This window comes from Rhinopithecus bieti, unplaced genomic scaffold, assembly GCF_001698545.2.
Source record: "Rhinopithecus bieti isolate Rb0 unplaced genomic scaffold, ASM169854v2 scaffold_7438, whole genome shotgun sequence".
NCBI classification, from domain to species: domain Eukaryota; kingdom Metazoa; phylum Chordata; class Mammalia; order Primates; family Cercopithecidae; genus Rhinopithecus; species Rhinopithecus bieti.
The window spans coordinates 2,176,144-2,195,866 of record NW_016805589.1 but is presented as its reverse complement, the minus strand read 5'-3'; the positions used below and the strand labels follow the sequence as shown (position 1 = coordinate 2,195,866).

The 19,723-nt window shown below is 42.4% G+C and overlaps 1 protein-coding gene across 1 annotated transcript in view; it reads right to left on the bottom strand.

Annotated features, from left to right (window-relative positions):
- ARHGAP26 (Rho GTPase activating protein 26) overlaps positions 1-11,426 on the bottom strand; it is a 461,308-nt gene extending 449,882 nt beyond the window's left edge. Inside the window, 1 exon segment of the mRNA XM_017872973.1 lies at positions 10,892-11,426. Within this exon segment, the coding sequence (XP_017728462.1) occupies positions 10,892-11,045 (154 nt within the window). The 5' untranslated portion in view covers positions 11,046-11,426.
- Positions 11,427-19,723: the final 8,297 nt, after the last annotated feature.

Genomic DNA, 19,723 nt, shown 5'->3' with positions numbered 1-19,723 from the left:
AGAGCAAGACTCTGTCTCAAGAAAAAAAAGAAAAGCCACGAATTCTGCATTCCACTCTATAACTTATCAGTGTTTATTTGAATACTCAAATTGTGATTCCACTGAGTAAAACAGATTTTCAGCAGACTCTATTCCCTAGCACACAGCCTTCTGCCCCAGACACCTGCAACCAAGTCTAAGGAATGTGTCACTCCCCTCCCTTTCCCCCGGGGCGTGATAGACAGATGGTGTCCATTCTCTCACATACTTCTGCCTTGGGACAATGTTAAGCAGAGAATGGCTCTCATACCACCGGTGAAATATGGGATTATTTTAGGCAATACAATGACAAATACTTTCCAATATAATGATTATGATTTAATAATTATTTGCAGATATTTAGAAAAAAACGTTAAACATATCAAACTTGCCATTTCTGAATGCAGGTTCAAAAGCTCCTTTTTGAAATAAATGTATTTTGTAATGAGTAGACTTTTTTCAAAGTAAATAAATGGTGGCAAGAGTGGGGCAAAAATAACAGAGGTACCCTTTACGTGACTGATCATTAGTGACCACATTGCCCCATTGGGCTTGATAAGCCTTCAATTGCCTTTCCCACAGGCCTCTGCTCCCTCCCCCAGAGATCCTTTTAAACTGTTAGCAATCACCCCCTTGTGCTGTGGGCTGCCCGTTTCCCTGCCTCCTCTCAAAACACTGAGCATCTAGGAGACAAGGACTGTGCCTGCTTCATGCCAGGAACCTGGCCAAAGTAGCCTTCTACATCAACAGGAGCTGGAACAGAGATGGCAGAGGACATGTGGCATGATCCTATCCTCCATCAGGGAAAAGTGCTAAGCTCTGCAGGAGAAGCTGCCAGAGAGAGATGTCATGCAAAACTCCCCACTCCCTCACCAGTTCCCAGGAATTCCAGCGCCCACAGGGAAGCTTCTATGATAGGCAATGTGTCCCCTAGACCGGAGTCATGGTCTCCGGTCACAGAAGGCAGAAGACTACCCTCCTTCGACACCTGCCGAATCTCCTGAATGTTGCACACGCCGCACAAAGATAAAAACTCAACAGCACCATCACTAGGAACACAAACAAGGTCTCTCGGATCCTACATTCAACTGATTTATAGGTACAGCTGTCTCAGTTTAGGGAATGATTTTTGCTGTAGCTTTTAATCCCAGAATTAATAATACACACAAACTGGAAAGGGGAAAATGGAAAAAATTCTAAGTATCATTTTATTTACAGAGACAATTCTGTAATAAACTGTCTAAAATGGTGAGTTTCCTTCCTACTCTAAAATCATGGTTTATCAAATTCAGTTCACTTAGAACTTTTCAGAAACACTGCTATGAAATACTTCTTAAAATGAAAAATGTACATACCCTTTGGTCCAGCAGTTTCATTTCTAGGAATTTGTCACCCATGTGCCTCACGCCAGAGGTGCCAGGATGTTTGCAACACCATTACTTGCAATGGTGAAAGGTTGGAAATAATCTAAATGTTTATTATGAGGGGAATGGTTACATAAACCATATTTAATTCATACAATAGAATACAATGCAATCTAACAATGAGTGAACTCTCTATGTACCAATGTAGAATGATATCCAATATATTAAAAGCAAAGGGTAAAACAGCACATATGGCACGTCACCACATAATGTGTATGTATATTTGTTGGCACATGCATCAATTACACCTGAAAAATACCAAAGAAACTAATAAAATGATGCCTCCAGAGGAAGAAGTAGGGATGAGGAGACAGGAAGCATTGGAAGGATACTCACATTCTCTTTTGAAATGTGAACCACTTATAGGTATTACCTATTTAGACAACCCTTTTAAAAAGAAACACAGCTATGAGTTAAAGTAAAAATACCTTATTTTATTTGTTCAACTAATATTCATTGTCTACCCCTAACCCACAAGTGTGATAATGAGATACACAGTCAGGAATTTGCTAAGGCTTTGATCCTATCTGCTTGACAGTCTCCTTGGCATAGAAACAGCCAAAGTTCAACTCAGTCAGCTTGGAGATCTATCTGAAGTCTCAGAGGAGGAGGCAGTTCATATTTTCAAAGTGTTCAAATTAGCCTGCAGTAAACTTAAAAGCAGATCTGACAGCAAGATCAGATGAGTTTTGAAACTTACCGGTGGTATCTTTTCAAACCATATAAAACAGGAGTTTTTTGAGCTTTTGCTGTGTGGCAGCAGTAAGGGTCAAAGAGTAGCTACTGGCTTGGCCCAGAGAAACCAGCTAGTTAACAGTTTGGTCCGGAATTCACAAACCCCTCAAACCTTTGTCTGTCTGGCAAAGAAAACACACACACACACACACACACACACACACACACACACACACCACCCTAACCCCAGGAATCTCCTCTTTCTAAATATAGCAGGAAACTGCCCAGTCTCCAGCTTACCCAGGGCAGCGTTCTGTGCCTTCCAACCAAGGTGAAATGAGCCAGACACAAACATGCCATGACAGCTCGTGGCCCACGCTGCCAAGCTGTTTTACTTATCATTTCCTCTCTCTCCATTCTGAGTTGCTACAAAAATGTGTAAACCCCAGTCACTATAATTTGTAAAAATTCCTCTGGCTGCTAATGCTGTTGTTCTCACCCTAAATAAACATGATTTCCTTCTTGGTCCCTGAGCTTGGAGGTTAGAATAGACTGTTAGATATGGGCAAAGCCCCATCCCATCTCCCATCTGATCTGTAAGAACATGCAGCTCAAAAAGCATATTGGGCTTTCTGATAATAGGGACACATCCAATTAATTGGACACATCCAATTAAAAGGGGGTGCTTTTACACTGTAAACGTCTATACATAGTAGGGACACATCCAATTAATTGTCATCTCTCTCTCCCTGGCACACATACACACACACTAGTTTGCTTTTTGCTTGTTTGTTTGTTTTTTCCCCATCCCCTGGTTGTTTTAGAATCAGTGTCAGTGTGTAAGAGAAGGGTCTGTTAAGGATGTTTCTGATTTAACCAAAAGGTTAAGCTTCAGAAACAACCTAACTACTCAAAGGAGCACCAAATTATCAACCGGCTACAAGGATGCAAAGGACCTAAACAATAGATGTCAAAGGGCTTGTAAAAACTGGAGTCAGCAACCATTCCACTTGAAGGAATCCATCTCAGGGAAATGCTGGAATCCACATACAAAAGCAGGTGTGCAAATAATCACTGCAGCACGCTTTCTAATAGTGAACAATGGAGATAATCCAAATATCCTTCAACAGGAAACTGAGTAAATACCAACTATGGCATATCCACATAAAGCTCTCTGTAGTCATTAAAAAGAATGCACTACATGCATGTACTGACATGGAAGGTCTTCAAGACAAATGATCAACTGGAAAAGCAAAACACAAAATAATCCTTACAGTACAATCCCATTTATGAAAAAAAATACAGAAAAAGGACAAGAAAAAAAATGCATACCAAACTGCTGACAACGATTGTTAACTAGGAAAAGGGGGTGCTTTTACACTGTAAATGTCTATATTCTTTGATACTTTTATGAGAATGTATTCAGCAATTATCCATGTCATATTATTTTGTCTTTGCACTATAAGATTAGGTCACTCATTCATATTGTTAATTTTACCCCTAAACCTAATCCTTCCCAAGCAAACTAGTTTAGAAAATAGTACCATCATTCACATAATTGCTCAGACCAAAAATATCTGAATCATTCTAGACTTCTTTCTTTTCTCTCAAAGCCCATATGTTGTGCAGCAAATCCTGTGGGCTCTACTTCCAAAAATACCCAGCCTCTGACCACCATCTGTGATGCTGCCACCCTAGCCCACGGTGCCATCATCTCTCACCTCACCTATCACAACAGTTTCCTTACTGGTCATCTTGCCTCCATTCTTGCTCCACTACACTTGGTCTCTACACAGCTGCCTACATAATCTTTTTAAAGCACGACTACGATCATGGCACAGCCTTCCGTGGCTGCCCATCACACTTAGAATAAAGCCTAAGTCCTTTCTAGAATTCAAGATCCCTATGACCTGGCCCTGGCCTATCTCTTCATGCATTCGCCTTCATTCTGCTACAGTCACAACTGGCCGCGCCACTGGCCCCCAAACGTCCCACTCAATCTCCCCACTAATGACTCCTGCATTGGTTACCTCCATCCAAAAAGCCATTACTCTATAGTCTAGGGCTTTGGAGGACATAGTAAAGGTTGAGCAGGGTCTCCATATTTGCTGAACGAAACTTCCTCTGATGGCAAAAAAATATATAAGTTTAAAAGTTAAAACGAGGCTCACTCAGAAACTTCAATCTAGAAAAACTACTTTGACTGCTAGGTTAGTATTCCTCCACTGGCTAATTTTTAGAAACGCAATGGCCTTGACAGGATAACAAAGTCCCCTTTACAACTTGCTTTCCCCAGTAGCTCAATGGTGATAACGGTTCTTCCTTGGCCGGTTCTCATTTTGTCCATTGAGAGGGCTTGGATCATTAGCTTATGCAGGCCAGAATTAGGAAGTCCAGCCTGTGGCATCCGCCCAGAGTGATGCCCACTGGCCTAACAAGAGCAGAAACCTGAACCACAGCCTCATAAGAACCACTTTCCTAACTCCTGAGATCCTGAAACTGATCAGTTAAATACATCTAAGACGGAAGCACATGGAAACAAATAGTCCCTAAAAGAGGGCAAATGGAGAAAATACACTAAGTGCTGTTCACTTAATCATCAAAAGTTTCATGGGACAAAGTAAAGGAAAAAAAAAACATCTGAATAGACATTTCAGCAAAGACGATACACCAGTGATCAACAAACTCATGAAAAGGTGCTCATCCTCATTGGTCATCAGGATAATGCAAATTAAAAACACAATGAGGTATCACTTCACACCCACTAGAGTGGCTACAATCAAAAAGAAAGACAACAACCAGTATCAGCGAGGATGTGGAGAAGTCAGAATCCTCATTCATTGTTGGTGGGAATGTGAAACGGTGCTTCTGTTATGGAAAACAGCATAGTAGGCTTTTTAAATAAACATAAGTTTAAATTAAACTTAAACATAAATTTACAATACAACCCAGCAAAATTCTACTCCTAGGTAAAAAATGAAATTAGAAGTGAAAACTTATATACACATAAAGACACGTATGCAAACATTCATAGCAGCATTATTCATAAGAGCAAAAAACTGGAAACTACCCAAATCATCAGCTGGTGAATGGATAAACAACTTATGGTTTACAAAATGGAATATTTTCTAGCAATAAAAAGGAACAAACTACTGATACATGGTACAACACGATGAGCCTCAAACACAGCATGCTAAGTAAAAGAAGCCAGATGCATAAGACTACATATTATATGATTCCATTTAGCTTAATTTTTCAGAGAAGATAAATCTTTAGAGACAGAAAATAGTAGATCAGTGCTTGTATGAGGCTTCAGGCAAAATGCAGTGCCTGCAAATGAGCATGAGAAAGCTTTTGGGGTGCTAAAATGTTTTAAAACAGGACTAGGATGACGGTTGCATAACTCTGTAACTACAAACCACTGAATTATACACTTAAGAAAAGTGAGTGGTTAGGAGGCATGGTTCATGCCTGTAATCCCAGCACTTTGGGAGGCCAAGAGGGGAGGATCGCCAGAGGCCAGGAGTTCGAGACCAGCCTGGGCAACAAAGTGAAACCCCATCTCTACAAAAAATAAAAACAATAAAAAATAAAATTTTAAAAGGTGAATTTTATGGAATGTAAATTATAATTCAGTAAAGCTTTTATGAAAACCTCCCCCAAAAACATGCCGACCTGAAGCAAGTTACTGCTTTGAAAGGAATAAATATAAATACAGTGTTCTTGTGAGAACCATGATAAATTGGTGTGTCAATTCCAAGTGTTAGTGATCACGCTGAAGGGAAACGAAATGGAAAGAAAAAAATACATTTTTATGACTTTAAAAGAGAAAAAATAGTCTTTGTTAATGATAGCTGTTAATAATTAAAACTTAACAAGATATTCAGCCATGAAAAGAAATGAAATCCTAACACATGCTATTAACATGGATGAACCTTGGAAATATTTTGCTAAGTGAAATAAGCCAGATATTTATGACAAATATTGTATAATTCCACTTATAAGAAGTACATAGAATACGCAAATTCATAGAGACAGGAGAATAGAGCTTACCAGGGTTGGGGGAGGGGAAAGGGGGGAGTATTGTTTAATCGGAACAGAGTTCCAGTTTGTGATTATGAAAATGTTCTCAAAAGAGATAGTAATTATACAACATGGTGAACATGCTGAAAACCACCGAATTATATACTTAAAAATGACTAAAGTGGTAAATGTTGTGTTATGTATATTTTACAACTAACAAACCTCAACAATAAGAAATAACCCAAATAAAAATGGGCAAAAGATCTGAAGACATCTCACCAAAGAAGATATGCAGATGGCAAATAAGCAACATGGAAAGACGCCAAACATCATATGTCATAAGGAAATAGTTAAATTGTTTTAAATGAGATACCACTACACATCTAGTAGAATGGTCAAAATCCAAAACACAGACAAAACCAAGTGCTGAGCAGAATGTAGAGCAACAGGAACCCTCATTCATTGCTGGTGAGAACGCAAAACAATACAATCAGTGGAAGCCAGTTTAACAGTTTCTTAAAAAAACTAAACATACTATTAATATTACTATATAATCTAGAAACTATACTACTTGGTATTTACCCAAATGAGCTAAAAACTTATTTCCACATATAAACTGCATGCAAATGTTTATATCAGCTTTATTCATAATTGATAAAACTTGGAAATGACCAAAATGTCCTTCAATAGATGAAAGGATAAACTATGGCACATCCAGACAACAGAATATTATTAAGCAGTAAAAAGAAATGAGCTACCCAGACATAAGAAGACATGAATAACCTTGAGTACACACTGCTAAGTGAAAAAAAAGCCAATCTGCAAAGGCCACATACTGTTTAATTCCAACTGTATAACATTCTGGAAAACGTAACACTAGAGAGACAGTGAAAAGATTCGTGGTTGCCAGGGGTTAGTGGGGAGGGAGGGATGAACAGGTGGAGCACATAGGATTTTTAGGGTGGTGAAACTATTCTGTATGATACTATGATAGTGGTTATATGTCATTATACATTTGTCAAAATCCACAGAATGTACAACACGAAGAGTGAGCCCTAATGTAAATTATGGACTTTAGTTAATAATGTTATACTGATACTGGTTCATCAACTGTAACAACTATACCGGGCTAATGCAGGATGTTAGAAATAGGGGCAACTAGAAGGAACGGGTATGAGGCGCTATGTGGGAACTTTCTACACTTTCCACTCAATTTTTCTGTGAATTTAAAACTGCTCTAACAACAACAACAAAAAATCCACTAATGATTTTAAGTGCAGGGGAGGAGGGTTTAAGCCAAAGCCAATGAGTTGAGAACTACAGACTGGATGCAAATTTATTCAGTCCAACTACGAACACAGAATGGAGTAAAATGAAGGGATCTTTTCAGCCAGTGTTACATAAAAACTACAAAACTTTGTTTGAATTTAATTTACTGCCATTTATGCTTGTATGAGTAATATTCAAACTGTCAATTACTACCATTTACAAATAATTAGGAAATGCCTTTGATTTTCTTTATTCACAAGGTACTGAAGCAAAGCAAAAGATCTGGGGAAAATATTTTGCTGCCCAACTCCACATCCATTTGTCCCATTGGGATTTTCTGAGTAACATAATTACTCCTAAACAAAGCAGTTTGGCATCAAACATCCTTTGAGAGTTTATGCCATTCAAGAAGCGCTTATGTATTGCAAAATGCCTATCCTTAATTCTAACAAGTACAAAAGGGTGACAGGCTTTAAACCATGTAACTCAATGCTGACCTTTTTACTCTTGCTTTAAAAGGCAAAGAGGATGAACCACTTACTTACCTTACTGAATCACACCAAGAACAGGTTTTTGTCCTCTCTGTTCAATGCTGTATTACTCAGTGAAAAGACAATCACTGATAATCATTCAGGGTTACCCCCAAAAGAAACTTTGCTGCTTTACAAAGCCAAGACATATTCAGTCACCCTTATCTGTCCCTCTAGCCCACATGGGTTCTTCAAAGCCTGTGATGGAGAAAGAATTACAAAACTTCAGAGGATAATACAACATTTTAGGTCGCCTTTGCTACCCAGGGCTCAGAGTCTAAAAAACAACTTGCAATATTTTCACTTAATCAAGCACCTGCTGCATGTTTCTCCTTTACGGGATCTAGATCTATAAAGAATTTGCATCCCCATTGCCAGCATCTCATTCATAAAGTGGAAGTAATAGTAACAATGATCTACCTGAACTTTGGCAATCCCTAGAGGACAGTTTGACTGCCTGTGATTAACACTCAAAAGCAAGCTAAATCCAAAGAGCTGCAAATACTAGTTATAAAATAACTGTAAAATAAAATAAATATGGCTATAAAATAAAGCCACAAAAGTTTAGAGCTATAAGAGAACACATCATCTAAACCCAGTGTTTATATAATTATGTATTTATGTTTAAGTTGTACTGGAAAAACACTTCTGTTTATAAACATAATAAACACGACTGAAGAAAAATCATAACACAAACATTAATATAGTAGTACACAATGTAGCAAGCATCTCATAATACCAGAATGTCTGAAATCCAGGACACAATGGTTGACTCCACCCTCTATTTTAAGAGGTCACCTGACCTGATCAAGTAGTAGTTAGTAGTGGTAGAATACATTAGTAGAGCTGGATGTAGAGAGAACAGAACACCTAGTTCCCCATCAGTCTTTCCCCCAGATTACAGGGCTGATCATTCCATTAGACAGCTTAAATAACCCTTCAACTCTATCACTGCAATGTTCCTTCCTACCAAAGAATTCTTGCCCCCAAAAAAATAGTAGTAGGAAAACTGTCAGTCACCCAAAGGAACCCTCCTCAGATTCAATGCCAAAATAGAGAATACAAGTCCAAATCCTAGGGCTTGGTGCAAGAGGTTCCATTCCGGGCAAGTGAGATGGGGCAGAAGTAAGAGCTCTGCATTGGCAGGGACTCCATCTCTGGCTCAAACCAGGTGGATTCAAAAGCTCTAGTCCTGCTGCTAGAGCTGTGTGACTCAGAGGAAGTGTTTTCCCCAGTCTCTGTTTCCTCATTTGCAAAATGAATCTAAGCATATGAGATAATTATAGGGGAAGAGTGCCTGGAATGAAGTACACCTCTGTAAGCACAGGGGTAGCAAAATATTCACTGCTACACCCTTAGTGCCCAGTGCAGCCCAGTGCAGTACCCAGTACACCACAAGCACACCAAAAGTTTGCTGAGTGAAGCAGAGAACCCACTAAAGCCAGCCTGAGGTTCAATCAAAATTCCTGGGCCCAACCTGTGAGTGGGCCCCCAACTTACTCCAAACCAGGGACCCACGTCCCCTAAACCAAGAATGGCCTTGATCATTGACAAAAGAAGAGTCTGTTAATATGTTTCAGGTAAGGCACAGCCTGAGAATCCGCCTCTAAGAAGCCTCATCACATCACAGTCCTGTGTTCATTTCATCCCAAAAGATAGGCACTCTGAGCTGCACTGGCATTCCATTGTCTCTCTCTTCATTTTTAGAAGCAACAAGCTGACAAAATGACATCTCAGGCACCTGACTTTTGTAAGTGCCCTTTAAAGAGGCTTGGGAACAATTCTCATAGCTAGGACTCTACTCTGCTAAGGCAACCTTTCTTAGCTGAAAGGTATCACCTACTAACAAATCCATCACAGAAACAGATAAAATAACAGAGTCAGAGACAATTCCACTATCTGCCTTCATGTGGTTCCTGATTCTTAAAACTCAAAGATGAACTGAGCTATTTTTAAATGGGGAGACTGAAAAGGCACCAAAAACGTTCTCACAATCCAAAGCACTCATCCCTAGAGCACGCTTATTTGGCCAGAAAAAGAAACTCTCTGGCTCTGCAAAAGTGAAGCAGAATGCAAAATTGCATCTCTCCCCTTGTACCAAAAGGAAAAAACGCAAAAATGGTTTTACAAAAGGTCCAAGAATGTTTGAAATACGTTTAAACTTCTTTCTGAGGACTATAGACATTCCTTCTCAGACCTTTACGTTTTCAAGGATAATGGGAGAGGTAAAAAGGAGAGCTTGGAAGCAGGAGAGGGAGAGAGTTGGGATATGTACATTCTATTTTTAAACCCTCGCCCACAGTTTAGAGTAAAGGAACACTCTGATTCTCTACTCCCACCCCTATCACCTTCTGCTAAACACAAGAATCAGAACCTGCGCACGTACTGATTCTAGATTTAGAGATCACTGGCTGCCAATACTCCAAGGAGTCGCAAGCTAAAACCAAGCATTCCACCCAGGGAACCCGGCGGCCTGACTGGGCTGGAGCTGCGTACAGGGAGCGAAGCAGTCACAACCCGCCTTTTCCCAAGGGGAGGCAGCGCCCCCTCGGCAGGGCACGCTCTATTCTCACGGCTGGGCACCCAAGGCTGAGCAACTCTGCCCCTATGGGATCTGTCCGCAGGCTGCGGCGCGCTGGGCACTCTGGCCCCACTCCTGGGGACACCTGCGTGCCGCGCACGCCCACCCGCGGTGCCCCAGAGCACCACCCGCGCTCGGTCACCTCCCGACCATCCCCGAACGCAAAAGGCGGAGCGACGGGTCTCTCTCTTCATCTGATGGTTGCCGGTTCGCCCGCTTTACGTATCCTTCCTGCCTCGGAGGCGTCGACACCGGTCCCCCAGTGTACCGGGAGCAGAAACCCGGCGGATGCGCGGGCAACCCGGGCTGAGCGCCACCTCCCAGTCCCTCCAGCGCCGGGGCCGCGTCCCCGCGGGGCTCGGGACACTCACTCTTGAGCGCGGTTATGAGTGACTTCCCGTCCTTGATGAGCTCCTTGATGAATTTGTTGGTCTTGTCCAGCTCTGCTTCGTGCGACTTGAGCGTCTCTCGGAAGTGCGGGCTATCGAGGCAGCAGTCGCTGAACTCGAGAGCTGGGAGCCCCATGGTGCCCGCGGCGCCCAGCCGCGGGGGCGCGCCTCCCCCGGGACCCGGGCCGCCCGCTCCCCAGAGCACGCACGCGGCAGGATCCCGACCGGCTCCGCCGACGGCCGCCGGCTCCACAGGTGTGGCGCTAGCTCGCTCCCCGCGCGGTGACCGCCGGCACGCAAGACTCCCGAACCGAGCCCGGACCCTGCCGAGGGGCTGCTGCTCCCGGCGCGGGCAACGGAGTGGTTCGCGAGCAGGAAACGCAGCGCCGACCCGCAGTGGCGCCGGGAAGCGAGCGAGCGGGCCAGCGAGTGCAGACGCCGCCTCCCCGCCTCCTTCGCCAGCTAGCTCTAGGCAGCCTCGAGCGCCCTCTCACAGCAGCCTCGGCCGCCCCGCCGGCGTCTGGGCCGCTCGAACCTGCTAGCGATGACTTAATCCCCGCCGGGCCAATCAGCGCACCCTCCCCTGCCCGACCCTCGGGCCGCCGGGGGAAGCCCGGCCCTTCCGCGGTCTTGATCCAATCAAAGGGGCCTGGAGGCAGGGTCTGCGGCTGGGGGCGTGGCCCTCGCCAACGCCTAGGTCCGCAGCGCAAACTCCGCCTCCTATTGCCCTCCCGGCGTTGCAGACCCCGAAACCTAGGGGTGAGCGTTGCTGTGCACCCTCTCCAGCACCCTTGCCCGCCTGCTCCGGCCCGAATCCGAGCCGCGCATGGGGAGTCTGCTGGTCCTGGGGGCCGAGGAGCCTCGATGTGCCAAGCATGAAAAACCTGGGAACTAGGGCTGCAGTTCACCACAACATGCCCTGCATTGCTGGGCAACCGATTTTACACTAAAAATGCAGCCCCCTGCCCCGGGAGAATCCCGAGCGACCAAACGGTCCTATTCCAGTCAGGCAGAAAAAAATGTTATTTGCATCTTAAAATTACCAGCTCTTGCCTGCAGTCTTCCCGCCCCCTACGGTCCGTCTCCCTCACGGCCACTCCTGCTCAGAACCCGCCCACGGCTCCCCTCAGCCGTAGGAGCTCACATCCTTACTAGAATTTCAGCCGCCTGTTATTTTCCTGCTCTGCATCTAGCACAATTTTACATAATTCCGTCCAATGCCTGTCATCCTTCGCTACACGGTAAGCCCCACGAGGGCAAGTGCCCCTGCAATTTTATTGTCCGCTGTTGCATCCTGGCACCTAGCACAGTGGCTGGCATTTAATAACAGATATTGAGCGCTTACTATGTGCTATGTGTGCTATGGTGATTGATAAGTGTTTGTGGAATAAATGAATGGATCCTTTCCCAGAGCCATCTCCACTTCCCACGCCCAGTGCATTGCCCTGTAGTCCCTCTGTTCGACCGCAGGACTCAATTCTGGCATCTCACTCGTTGCACTTGTCAGGCTGGGTCCCACAGGGTGTCTAGTGCTGAATTGTGAACTCCTGGAGGATAGGGACTGTCCTTGAATAAATTATCTCTATGTCTTGGAACCAGCAGCCCTCCTTCAGCTACGTGGGGGCTTCATGTTTGTTTGGGTTGGTTTGTTTTTTAAATAGGTCTGCTATGTGCAGGCACTAGCCTAGATGGTAACAATACAAAGATGAATAACAGAATGAATTTAGCTGCTGGTGGTATTAGGAGAGATGGAAGTGAACAAGCGATAACCATGCCTTGTGATAGGATGGAAGGCCTGGGTGCTTGGGAACATGGATTTTTCACTCAGGAGGGGTCAGAGGTGTCCCATCTATATTAAGAAAGCAATTGATGTACTAAATTCATAAATGGAGCATGGTGGTTCACACCTATAATTCATCATTTTTGGAGGCCAGGTGAGAGGGTTGCTTGGGGTCAAGAGTTCAAGACCAGCTTGGGCAACATAGCAAGACCCCCCCCCCGACCATCTCTATAAAAAAATTGTAAAATAAATAAATGTATAAATGAATGAATGTGATCTGTTTGATAGGTGTATCTACAAATTTAGACTTGATAGCAGGTCCAGACAGCTATCTGACAGATAATTACAACCAAAAATCATTGTTCTTCACTTGCCAACGATGAGAAAGATCTAGAATGGAAACCCTATGAAACTCAATCTGTTTAATGCTTTATCTTGAGCCCCTAAAGGTAGGTGTTCTGGTTATCTATTAATACAGAACAAATAACACCAAAAGTTAATGGTTTAAGACAACAGTAATCATTTTATTTTCTCTCACAATCTCTGTGGGTTAAGAATTTGGGGAAGCTGAAACCACTGGGTGGTTTTGGCTTGAGGTCTCTCATGTGATTGCAGTTGGATGGTGACAGGAGCTGGAGGAGTGGATGGTTAGCTGGGCATCTCCCACTTTTCAGGTAGACTCAGGGCTTCTCCATATGGCCTTTCTCTGTGGCCCAGTTTAGGCTTCCTCATATGTGTGTGAACATATACAGCTCACAAGGGGAAAGCTGCATCACCTTTTATGACCTAGCCTTGTGAGGTGGGAGGCCTGCAGGACTTGTTTTCCAATCACAACCCCACTGATCAAACCAGGATTCAGTCAAAAGAGGATTCAGTGAAGCAGCCAGCAGAAACCAGCAGGCAAGGAAGAAAGACACTTTTAGTTGCCCTCACTGCTCATTAGCATGGAGACACTCCCACCATTGCCATGACAGTTTACAAATGCCATTGCAACGGGGCATGGCAATGGCCTGGAAGTTACCTTATATGGTTCTGGAAACTCCCTGCCCCCTTTCTAGAAAGTTCTAAATAACTCACCTCTTAATTAGCATATAATTAAAAGTAGGTATAGGTACAGCTGCCAACAGCCCTATACACTGCCCACCCTGAGCATACTCCCTATGGGATAGCCCTGTTCCACAAGGAGCAGCACTGATTCAATGAAAGTTGCTTTCTCTTACCACTGGCTTGCCCTTAAATTCTTTTCTGGGCAAAGTCAAGAAGCCTCCTGGGCTAAGCTGCAATTTTGGGGCTTGCCTGCCCTGAATCACTTGGAAGCCACATACTTCTACCACTTTCATTAGCTACAAGCAACTCATAAGCCCATCCAGATTCAAAGGGAAGGAGATTAGACTGTATCTCTAGATGGGGGAATGATAAGAATGGGAGATATTATCGTAGCTATTTCTGAAAAATATAATCTGCCACAGTGGGTCTAGCATAAATGGTAACATTCAATACATGTTAAATGAATGAAATAAAATGTGATCCACAATTATTTGTTTTATCCCATTGAGGAATAGTAGGTGAATGTGTATAAAATAATATATATGCGTAATAATAACAACAATAATATACCAGCTATCATTTGTTAAGCTCTCAGTTTATGCCAGGCATTATGGTAAATTATTTACATGCATTTATAGCTGTCGTAGTGGCACACACCTTTAATCCCAGCTACTCAGGAAGCTGAGACACAAGAATTGCTTGAGCCTGGGAGGCAGAGTTTGCAGTGAGCTGAGGTCGTGCCACTGCACTCCAGCCTGGGCGACAGAACAAGACTCCGTCTCAAAAAACAAACAAAAAAAATTATTTACATGCATGTAATCCCTACAGGGTGAGACTGGCACTATGATAGTTCCCATTTTTTCAGATAAGAAATTGAGGCCTAGAGTTGTAACCTGAACCAGCTTACCCAGATAATATTAATAATTCTGTGTGGCACAAACATGTAACTTAATATGCCCATTCACAGACAAATATGTAAATATGTGAAAAATCTGTAAATTTCTCATAAATTTAATCTGGAATTTCCACATAAGACCTCCCACACTTTCAGCAGTATTACTACAAAGAGAAAATCAGAAAGAGCAGTACAGGCTGGGTGTGGTGGCCCAAGCCTGTAATCCCAGCACTTTTGGGAGGCCGAGGCAGGCAAATTACTTGAGGTCAGGAGTTCGAGACCAGCCTGGCCAACATGGTGAAACCCCATCTCTACTAAAAATACAAAAAAAAAAAAAATTAGCCGGGCTTGGTGGTGAATGCCTGTAGTCCCAGCTACTTGGGAGGCTGAGACTGGAGAATCACTTGAACTTGGGAGGCTGAGGTTGCTGTCAGCCAAGATCGCGCCACTGCACTCCAGCCTGGGCAACAGAGTGAGACTCTGTCTCAAAAAACAAAAAAAAAAGAAGAATGCAGCAGTACAGAAACTGGCACATGGAGGGCACAGTTGTCTTTCTCCTCCCAGAAAATCAGCTCATGAGGGTAGAGATTTTATATTATTCAATGCAGCAACCCCAGCTTAGAACAGCAACTGGAATTTCAAAGGTGCTGAACATCAATGGGAGGGACACATGTTTAATAAGAAAGAAACAGGACTCACATGACAACATCAGTTATGACCATGCACATAAATAGAAGAGAACAGTTAAGCCTCAGAAATCACTTTCATATGAAATAGAGAAACAATTTAGGCAACATTTGGCCTAAATCCTTTGGAATAATGTCTGAATTCCTTAAAATTAGCAATTAGTTCAAACAATTCTGCTTTCAGTATGAGTATATTTTAAACCTCAATGGTCCAGTGGTCCAAATAACTTTACACCTGCCCTGCAATTACCTCCCGTTTGTAGAAACTTTACCACTGGCAAAGTACTCCCATGTACATTGTCTCTGAGCCCATATAATCAGAAGTGGGCATGGACCAGTCACACATTGGTTCCTGAACACCAGTTTGAGAACAGATCTGATCCATGATGAAGCATTCATGGGTCCTTATGTAACTGAAAAGTTCAGGGATAGATCCAGCTTCAAGGAAGCCTCTGTGGATCTAGAAGATGATAACAGCACAGGTTTCTCTCTCCATCCCTCAAGCTGACCTTTGTCTGTGGTGGCTTCAGTCTCAGTGACTCTCTCAGCTTCTCCAAATTACACCCAGCAATATCAGCAGGAAGAGAGTTTTCTAAGAATTCCAATAGAAATGACAAGACTGGAGTCAAGGATGAAACAGCCCCACTCCAAAAACATAAAGTATTGGGGAGAAGTTTTTCCATCAAAGGACAAGCACAGTGCATTTAGCAGGAAAAACGGAGATCGCTGCTGCAGAGGCAGAAGCAATAATGTATAGTACATTTGACCTGTCCCCAACTCCCTCACAGTGAATGCGCCTCCTGCCACATTCCCATGGTCCCATAATTCTAGTTAGCACTTATTCGTGCTTTTTTATGGTCGATACCATATTTTGTGCTGCACAGTGACTTCTCCTTTTTATTATTACTAGATAAGATACCAGTTTTCCTATTTTAAAATAACAATTTAGGGTTGATGTAAATGTTCTATATCTCAGTTATGGTGGTGGTTACACAGGCATTGCATTTGTCAAAACTCATGGGTGCATTTTATTGTGTGTAAATTATACCTCATTAAAGGTTGATTTTAAAAAATAATGACGATGGGCCAGGCGCGGCCTATCCCATGCTTATAATCCCAGCACTTTGGGAGGCCAAGGCAGGCGGATCATGAGGTCAGGAGATCGAAACTATCCTGGCTAACACGGTGAAAACCGGTCTCTACTAAAAACACAAAACATTAGCCGGGCTTGGTAACACGCACCTGTAATCCCAGCTACTCGGGAGGCTGAGGCAGGAGAATCGCTTGAACCTGGGAGGTGGAGGTTGTAGTGAGCCAAGATCACACCACTACACTCCAGCCTGGGTAACAAAGTAAGACTCTGTCTCAAAATTAATAATAATAAAATAATATCAGTGATGCTGATATTTATTAAACTTTTGTTGTGTAACAGGATCTGTGCTAAGCACTCTATTACATTTCCTTATTTAATGTTTACTGCAATCCTGAGAATTAGATGCTGCTACCATCCCCATTTTACAGATAAGGAAACTAAAGCTTAGAGAGGTAAGATGCCTAATGTAGTTACTGATAGAGCTCAGCTTAGAATTCAAATCTATCTGGCTTAAATAACTACATCCATATAAAATGTCTATAGAAATACATTTTATATGTCTAAAAACATTATTAAATAATAATAGCCAAACACCTAAAAATTGGATGAAATCACATATGAATGACGGAGGAGCGATCTCATTATGAGCTGTATGTGGTTTTCCAGGGCTTTTTGCTGGTATGTCCCAAATATGTCAATAATTATACAAGCCTCTAATCTGCTTTAGCTTTAAATCACAGGCCCTACAATTTCTGTAGAAGCAGTTGATTGAAACAGACATAAAATCCTCAATTTCCTTAAAGAAAAAAGAATAATCTATCCTCAGAAAGTCACTGGCTCATAGTTCCTTAAGGGAGGTAGCAGCACCTATTTAACTTTCTTTGGCTCAAGAAATTAGTGAAACTCCTAACATTTGTTCTACACAAGTTTTACATGTTAGCAACACTTTTATTTTCAGTTTTCATGATTTATTTCATGCTTGCCACTTTTCTACCTAATATTTACTCTTTTCCTTACTCATTTATTGAAAGCGCTTATATAACATTTACTATATACTGGATACAGTTCTAATCACTTTGAAAGTATTAACTCAATTAATACTTAGCAACCCTATTGTTATCTCCCTTTATAGGGGAGGAAAGTGAAATGAATCACCTGTAACTAACCAGTGGCAGAGCTGAGATTCTCAAAAGGTAGTCTAGCTCCAGACTTACGTTACGTTTCTAGCAGAACCCCAATGTGCCCAACTAAAGAATTTAATTTCTTAGGTTTTCACACAGCTGGTGGTGGCCATGTGCCACTTTTCTGACCACTGAGATACACTTGGAAGTCTATTGGCTGGGGCTTTGGAAAAGTTTGTGTGTTGGTGTTGTTTTTTAATAAAGAGACAACTGTTGACACACACCTTCTGCTTACTTCCCTTCCGTATTCTTTTTGCCTTGAATGTGGATGCAATGCATGCAGCAGCAGCAGCCATCTTACAGTCATGAGGATGAATACCACATGCTAAGGATGGCTGGATGGGAAAATAGAGAGAGGCAAGTACCTTGGTGACACCCACGAGCCACAACACCCATCTCCAGAGTACCCACCTCCTGACTACTCATCACATAGAGAGGGAAAAAGCAACCTATTTCTTTAAGCTACATTAATGGGGTTTCCTGTTACTCAAAGCCAGACACTACTCTAGTTGATATAATGCATTAATTATAAAACCTATTGTTTCACCTCCTCTTGGATTTTGAGCAGCCGCATTAATCCATGGTCCTTAGGTTTTAGAAAACCATAGTTTTAAGGATGATTTCTTAAACATTTAAAGATGATATCTGCATTTACAGGGTAGGAATATGTATTAAATGAGGAAAAGTATTTAAGAAAAAGGACAATGTATTGATAAAAATAAACTATTCAAACGCTAATATAAAACCAGAAAACTATCAAAGACAATTTCAACCTAGACCCAGAATTATCTGGGTCAATAAAAATAATTGGCCTATTCTTCTATAATTGTTGGTGCTAAAATGACCAAATAAATTAGTTCACTTCAGTAACCTAAACTAAAACATTCCTATGTACCTTGCTGTCTTTCTTGCCTCCAAATCTTATACATGAGTGTATGCTTTAAATGGACAATAGCATATTATAGGTCCTGAGAAATCCTGTGTTAAGTAATCCTGTGAGATTTTGCTTAACCAAGTATTTCTTGTATTTTTTTGAGCACAGAATCCTGTTTTCCCCCCAAACATTATATCCCATGCATAGTGTTCTATAAAATACATTCAGGAGGGCATGGTATCTCACACCTGTAATCCCAGCACTTTGGGAGGCTGAGGCAGGCAGATCACTTGAGGTCAGGAGTTCAAGATCAGCCTGGCTAACATAGTGAAATCCCAGCTCTATTAAAAATATAAAATTAGCTGGGCATGGTGGTGCGCGCCTGTAATCCCAGCTACTCAGGAGGCTGAGGCAGGAGAATCGCTTGAACCTGGGAGGCGGAGGTTGCAGTGAGCTGGAATCACGCCACTGCACTCCAGCCTGGGTGACAGAATAAGACTCTGTCTCCAAAAAAAAAAAAAAAAAAAATTGCGTTCAGGAAATAAACACTAACATAGACTACAGGAATAAGGACATACAAGATAAAGCAATAATTTCTAGCCTTTTGTCATTTTAGTTATTGCAAAATAGGTAGTCTGTCAGGAAGCATTAGCAAACTTTCTAAAGCAAGTGGGAAACTATCACTTCCCAACTTCAAATCCTTATTGATGGATGGGCTTTTCATCCATGGGAATTCATATTTCTTTAGATGGCTCTGGTTTTGAGATGATGCTATGGTTTTTAGTGAGTGCATATGTTTGTTGAAGGTGGCTTAGTGCCAGTGAAGAGGGCAATATTTCAATAGATAAAGTATTCTGATCTTCTTTTCTTCTATGGAGAAGTCAGGATGAAAAATCAATGCTAAAATGGATTATCCTCCATCTAAACACAGGGCGAATGGGATGCAATGTCTGGTGGGGGAGAGTGAATACTGGCCCGTTTCTTTACGTCCCCATTTTCCTTTGTATTTCTTTTCTGGAATTTCCCATCACTGTATTTCTATTTTTGACTTTAAAAAGCTAGTAGCTGTGGACTGGGCGCAGTGGCTCACGCCTGTAATCCCAGCACTTTGGGAGGCCGAGGCGGGCGGATCATGAGGTCAGCAGATCGAGACCATCCTGCCTAACACGGTGAAACCCCGTCTCTACTAAACATACACAAAAATTAGCCGGGCATGGTGGTGGGTGCCTGTAGTCCCAGCTAGAATGGCGTGACCCCG